Source organism: Austrofundulus limnaeus, unplaced genomic scaffold (assembly GCF_001266775.1).
Source record: "Austrofundulus limnaeus strain Quisiro unplaced genomic scaffold, Austrofundulus_limnaeus-1.0 Scaffold278, whole genome shotgun sequence".
In the NCBI taxonomy this organism is placed as follows: domain Eukaryota; kingdom Metazoa; phylum Chordata; class Actinopteri; order Cyprinodontiformes; family Rivulidae; genus Austrofundulus; species Austrofundulus limnaeus.
Genome location: NW_013952680.1, coordinates 205,985 through 212,288, shown reverse-complemented (window position 1 = coordinate 212,288; position 6,304 = coordinate 205,985). Strand labels below are relative to the sequence as shown.

At 39.1% G+C, this 6,304-nt stretch overlaps 1 protein-coding gene across 1 annotated transcript in view; it reads left to right on the top strand.

Moving 5' to 3' along the window:
* Nucleotides 1-330: 330 nt before the first annotated feature.
* zgc:110239 (digestive cysteine proteinase 1) overlaps nucleotides 331-6,304 on the top strand; it is a gene marked incomplete at its 5' end in the record, with an annotated part of 9,478 nt that continues 3,504 nt past the window's right edge. Inside the window, 8 exon segments of the mRNA XM_014021100.1 lie at nucleotides 331-491; nucleotides 600-659; nucleotides 730-822; nucleotides 1,463-1,635; nucleotides 2,611-2,866; nucleotides 2,944-3,139; nucleotides 3,215-3,408; nucleotides 3,485-3,576. Of these exon segments, the coding sequence (XP_013876554.1) occupies nucleotides 410-491; nucleotides 600-659; nucleotides 730-822; nucleotides 1,463-1,635; nucleotides 2,611-2,866; nucleotides 2,944-3,139; nucleotides 3,215-3,408; nucleotides 3,485-3,576 (1,146 nt within the window).

Here is a 6,304-nt window from a genome sequence, read left to right as displayed (position 1 = left end):
ATATATGATTCTGTAAATTTCAAAAACATTCAAGAATATATAAAACTTCAGTTTCTGCTCAGTCATCCAGATAGATTTCACAATAGAATATCACATCACATGTGGTTTATCATCCACACACAAAAAAAAAATGCACCTTGATCCTTTAAAATTGAGCAAACTGCAGCAATAACCTGCTGAACTTCACGCTGAAAAACAGCTGAGGTCATATGACAGAACCCACGTGACGTTCAACGCATAGAGCCCGCCCCCTTTATTCTATTGGACGATGCTGGCCCTCTTCGAATTCTGATTGGTCGAATGGCGCAGCAGTCTTTCCGCACCTCCCAGTTTTTATTTAATGAGTGTTTTTGGGGTGACATAAAATATTCGGAGTCATGTTTTGTGAGAGTGAAGCTTGAATCTTTTTATGCATCTTTTTTTTTCTAAAGTACTTGTTGAAACAATGAAGCTTTTGTTTGTTGTAGCTGTTTTTCTGTGGGATTCTAGTGGTAAGAACGGGTTTTTTATTTTTATTTCTCCGTAGCACGTTTTCAGTCATTCATATTGTGGCAATGAAGCCTCAGGTTTCTGAGCTTTAAATCTTTGTTTATTTACAGGCACAGAGGGAAAATCAGTCCACACTCTTCCTGACTTTGGAAACACTTATCACGTCAAAGGTAAGCAGCTGTAACAGAGCATGACAGTGATGTTTTCTGGTTGGGCTCAGCTGTCTCATTATTTTTGCAGGAGTCATCTCTTTGCCCTATGCTGAGATTGTGGAGCCATTTGAAGGCTGGTTCGACCTGAAAGCAAAATCCAGCAGAATAGACTATTACAATGGTAGGAACCCACAGGACACACTGCTCTTACGCCTCTCTGTTTTACATTAATGCTCTGATTTGTGAGATTCAGAACTGATGTTCTGGTGTCAGAGAAGTGCAACATCATCGTAGAAACAGGAAGTCATTAAGAAAAGATGAAGCAGACAACTTGAGCTGATAAACACAATCCTTTTTGTTTTCCAACAATTTTAATGAAGAAAAAAAAAAACAATCTCTATAAACTTGACATTAAAGAAATAATTTTCGATGTGGTAACATAATGCTTATCTTTCAGTAGAACCAGATTCTTCATCAGCTGAAATGTGAGCTATAATGTACAGCTGATAAGTTTACTCAGTGCAGAATGTGAAAGCAAACCCAGGATTAGTTGAACCTTGCTTTCACAATCTTTAGAGCAAAATAAGGAACAGAAATTGAACTAAATATGTTATTGATGACAGCGCAGAATGTGACAGCCCCGAGTCTTATTGTTACGTTTCATACCCATTCAAAAGGAGGATAAAAATGTTCAGCTGTATATCTTATGCAGAGAAAAGTTGGTTAAACAAAGCATAAATGTTACTTTACCTCTGCATATCCTGAGTTTTTAATTGTCATTAACGTTGACCTTTAACATCCCTCTTTGTGGTTCTCAACAGGCCAGGTTTCCACCTACCAGCTGGGGTCGCAGCAGCAGTTTGGTGTGGCTTATAAAATCAGCCCAGAGACCACAGAGGAGGAACAAAATGTGATCAAATGCTTCCAGATTAATGGAACCAAGGAGGAAGTGGTCTCACCTCAGGCATCGCTGCCTGATGTTCAGGGCTTCCAGGTCTGTTGTCTGACAATAACTTTGCTTTAAAATCACCTTATTTATTTGTTATTTTATTAATTTAGGTTTTAAAGCTTTTTTTATTGCCTATCAAGTGTCTAAAAAGTTTAAGTTATGATCAAAGTTGTTTAATAATTTAATTTATTTCTAGATAAATCCCATTTCACATTAGTTTTATACTGCACAATGTTTTATTTTAACCTGTACAAACCACTGAATGACTTTCTGGTACCACCATTCTGCATAGACTCACCTGCAGTGGTGGGCACAGTTCCCCTAAAGCAGTAATAGGAGAACTAATTTCCTTATTAGTGCTTTAGGGCTTTTGTTAATTTTAAAATTTATTAGTGGTTTAGCACTTGTTAAATTTATAGGCCAAATTTAGAAGCACTACCTGAGGTCTATAAATGTTTTTGATCAACATCAAACAGCTGAGGGTGAAAGCTGTTGCACATTTTGTTCTTATGTGTCCCTTATCCACTAGGTGACAATATATGAACCCAAATACAGCTGAGGAATGTCAATGATGAGTCTTAAGAGAGCAACATGGCGATATGTGACTCATGTTGTCTGTTGAAGAACATTAATGGGTTGACTGGGTTATTTTAGTGCTTCCGAATTAGCTTTTGCTAAAATTTTCAGTGTGTTAGCACTTTAGAATTAGGGGACCTAAAGTGTTTTAGGGCTAGTGTAACCTGACAATGGTAGGGGAAGCACTGCACCTGTAAAAGAACAAGTATTATTATCTCTAGTATTATGGTCAATGTTGGTGTTAAAGCAGCTTATTTTGAGACGTTAATACAGGGCTATTCAACTAAATTGCTCTCAATTACTCAAAACCAACAACTCAGGGGCAGGACAAGTATTATCTTTCACCTTTTTAATTGGTTTGTTTTGTTGATCTTCACATGTATCAAAAGTTCACCCATAGCAGAAACGTGTTTAAACAGAGGCTCTTCCCTTTTACCTCTGTAGTTCCTGAAGATGGATTATTATGGTGGTTCTCTGTGTGAAGTCTGGCAGAACGTGACCACTGTGGGTAACAAGAAGAACACCTACACACTGTGGGTGGCTAACCCAGAAAAAGGTGGGGCAACATCTACAGCCATTCCCATTCATTATGAGATGATGGGATACAACACGCTGTTGATGTCCCACTATGACAAGTACCTGGTGGACTACAAAGAGTTCAGCCAACGTCTGGATCCCAAAGTCTTCTCTCTGCCTGAAGGTTTGTGTGCTAGCCATAAAAAGTACCTTTTAGAATAATTAAACTAAGATAAACGTTATTGTTTTTCTCACCTTTAGGGATGACCTGTGGAGGTTTTCCCGGTCCAGGCGTGGAGCACCACATGTTGGCCAACCCGATGAAGGATCTGATCCACACCACAGCGTCAGGTCACCCGCAGAAGATGTTCGGCCACTTCAAGGAGAAGTTTCAGCGTCGGTACAGTGACGAGAGGGAACACGAGGAGAGGGAGCACGCGTTCCTTCACAATCTCCGGTGAGGAACGCGACTGTCGCTACGATTTTTAAAACGTTTTCAAGAGCGTCTGACGAGCTCGGCGTTTTGCTTCAGGTACGTCCACTCTAAGAACAGAGCTGGTCTGTCCTTCGCTCTGGCCCTGAACTCCTTGTCCGATCGCACCATGTCAGAACTGGCAACTATGAGAGGAAGCAAAAGAGGCAAGACGCCAAACAAAGGCCTCCCATTCCCATCCAGACTCTACGAGGGGGTGAAAGTACCTGAGTCCCTCGACTGGAGGTTGTATGGTACGTGTTGGTCCTAAACCGTTCACCAGAGGTTCATCAGTCTGGTGGAACATCCTAACTTGATTTACTCTTTTAGGAGCTGTGACTCCAGTGAAGGACCAGGCCATCTGTGGATCCTGCTGGAGCTTTGCCACCACTGGATCAGTAGAGGGCGCTCTCTTCCTAAAGGTGCATTAATTAGAAAGCAGCTTGCAGCACAGTCGGTGGCCCAATTCCAGTGGTTCCCAGTGATGGGGCTCATTTTTATTCTCTTTGAAGATGTTCAGCGTGGCGCCTCGTCTTTTCATCTTCAGCTTGATTTTTTTTATTGCACTTACGCTTTATGTAAATATACATTTCCTTTTTTAAAATAATGAGTTTAATGACAAAAAAGTTGGGCTAAATCTATAAAAACAAAAGAGCCTGTTGTGTTAAAGGATCATTAAAAACATACTTGACTTACAGGGGTTAGACAATGAAAGTGAAACACCTGTCATTTTAGTGTGGGAGGTTTCATGGCTAAACTGGACCAGCCTGGTGGCCAATCTTCATTAATTGCACATTACACCAGTAAGAGCAGAGTGTGAAGCTTCAATTAGCAGGGTAAAAGCATGGTTTGGCTCAAAATATTGCAACGCACACACCATTATGGGTGACATACCAGAGTTCAAAAGAGGACAAATTGTTGGTTCACGTCTTGCTGGTGCATCTGTGACCAAGACAGCAAGTCTTTGTGATGTATCAAGAGCCATGGTATCCAGGGTAATGTCAGCATGCCACCAAGAAAGATGAATCACATCCAACAGGATTAACTGTGGACACAAGAGGAAGATGTCTGAAAGGGATGTTGTGGTCTAAAACCAGGTGTTTCAGTATATTCCTGACAGCAGCAGTAGCTTACAGCCTTGCTTTGCTCGTTAAGTTTAGTGAAAACCTTTCAGCCCAGATCTGTCTGTAGCTCTTTAGCAACATTCAAACTAAGTGAAGCATCCCTGCAAGCAAAGCCCACCTTTTTAGAACCGGGTCAGGTCCAGTCACTGTTCACATTTCAGCACATATTAGACAGACGTGACGGTGAGTGTGAGCAAACGAAGCCTGGGCCTGCCTCCATCGCACAGAAGGCCCAGCTCAAAGGCATTCCTGCTCTCGCGTCTCCTAGAAACTGATCCAAACATAGGAACGGTTTTTTATGGGATTTGATGGCACCCCGTCGCAGCGACCAAATTCTTTGCCTCTTTTTTTTTTGAACCCTCAGGACTCTTAAAAAATTGTCTTTTTTTCTGCTAGTTTGTGTGACTGGTTCAAATCCAGATGTGGAAGAAGTTCAGCAGTGTTGTATAAAGTACCACAAAGTGATACTTGAGTAAAAGTACAAGGATCGTACCAAAAAATTACTTTTTTAAAAGTTCAAGTCTCCTTTAGGGATATTAGTTGAGTAAAAGTCTTAAAGTATCTGGTATTTTTGTACTTAAGTATTAAAAAGTAAAAGTATTGATTTAAAATGAGCAGTTAGATTTTCTGTAATGACATTTATTAGGAGGTGACCTCCACGAAAAATGCAGAAATGCCTATATTGTATTAAAATAATAAATTTATGTTAAATTTAGGATGCACTAGTCTAGCTGTTTATATATGTATATCAAGGCTGCCCAAACATTTTCTCCAAAATGAAAATCTGAGGGCTGAGACCAAATCTAATAATATAATTCATGAAATACAAATACTTCTTAAGTACAGTCCTTTTATTTTAATGATTATGTCCTGCTGGAGGGTGACATGATTTGTCTGTGTAAAAAGTAATAAGGTATCAGAATTTTATATATTTATACTTCTCATTCAATCACAATTAAATTCACTCTATCTAGGAGGCACAGTTTATATGGATAGTATTTATTTTTTGCAATAACAAGCTGGAATGAAAACAAGCAAAAAGGAAATAAAAGTAACGACTTTCTACTTATTTTTTTTAAAAAATGTAAGAAGTAGAAAGTACAGATAATTGTGTGAAAATGTAAGAAGTAGAAGTAAGAAGTAGTCTGAAAAATAATTACTCAAGTAAAGTACAGATACTCGTACAGTAGCAACATATTTGTACTAAGTTACTTTACAACTCAGAAGTTCAGTAGTAATACTAAAGTATAAAACAGATTTAAAGTTTCACCATATTATTGAAATTTAATGATTTATCCATTTGGTGATGCCTTTAGGTGTTTTCTGTTTCAGTATTTTTAGTTCGGTAATGGATTTGAGTGAAAAGCTGCAGATGCAGAGTTGTTCTGTGAGTTTGGAGCTGTTCTCCACTGACTGCAGGGACAGTTTGTTTTGGCCAAGAGAAAGTCTCGTTGTGAGGCCCCAGCAGTTCCTTTCTGTCCATCTGCCAGAATGTGGCGCCGCAGCGGGGGAGCGACCTGCACTAATCTGTGACCTTGGTCTCTGCAGGCAGGTTCTCAGACACGGCCCCTACCCGAGTTGTTGGATCATGTCATGTAGCACTCTCCGGTCTGATGTGAAAACTTTCATTCTCTTCAGTGGACTGGTCCTCATAAAGTCACCACATTTAGTTTCTTCAACTATCAAGTCAAGGTCGTAAAGGACAAAAAATACAGGTCCTTCTCAAAAGATTAGCATATTGTGATAAAGTTCATTATTTTCTGTAATGTACTGATAAACATTAAACTTTCATATATTTTAGATTCATTGCACACCAACTGAAGTAGTTCAAGCCTTTTATTGTTTTAATATTGATGATTTTGGCAAAAAAGTAAAGAAAAACCAAAAATCATTATCTCAAAAAATTAGCATATTTCATCCGACCAATAAAAGTGTTTTTAATACAAAAAAGTCAACCTTCAAATAATTATGTTCAGTTATGCACTCAATACTTGGGAATCATTTTGCAGAAATGACTGCTTCAATG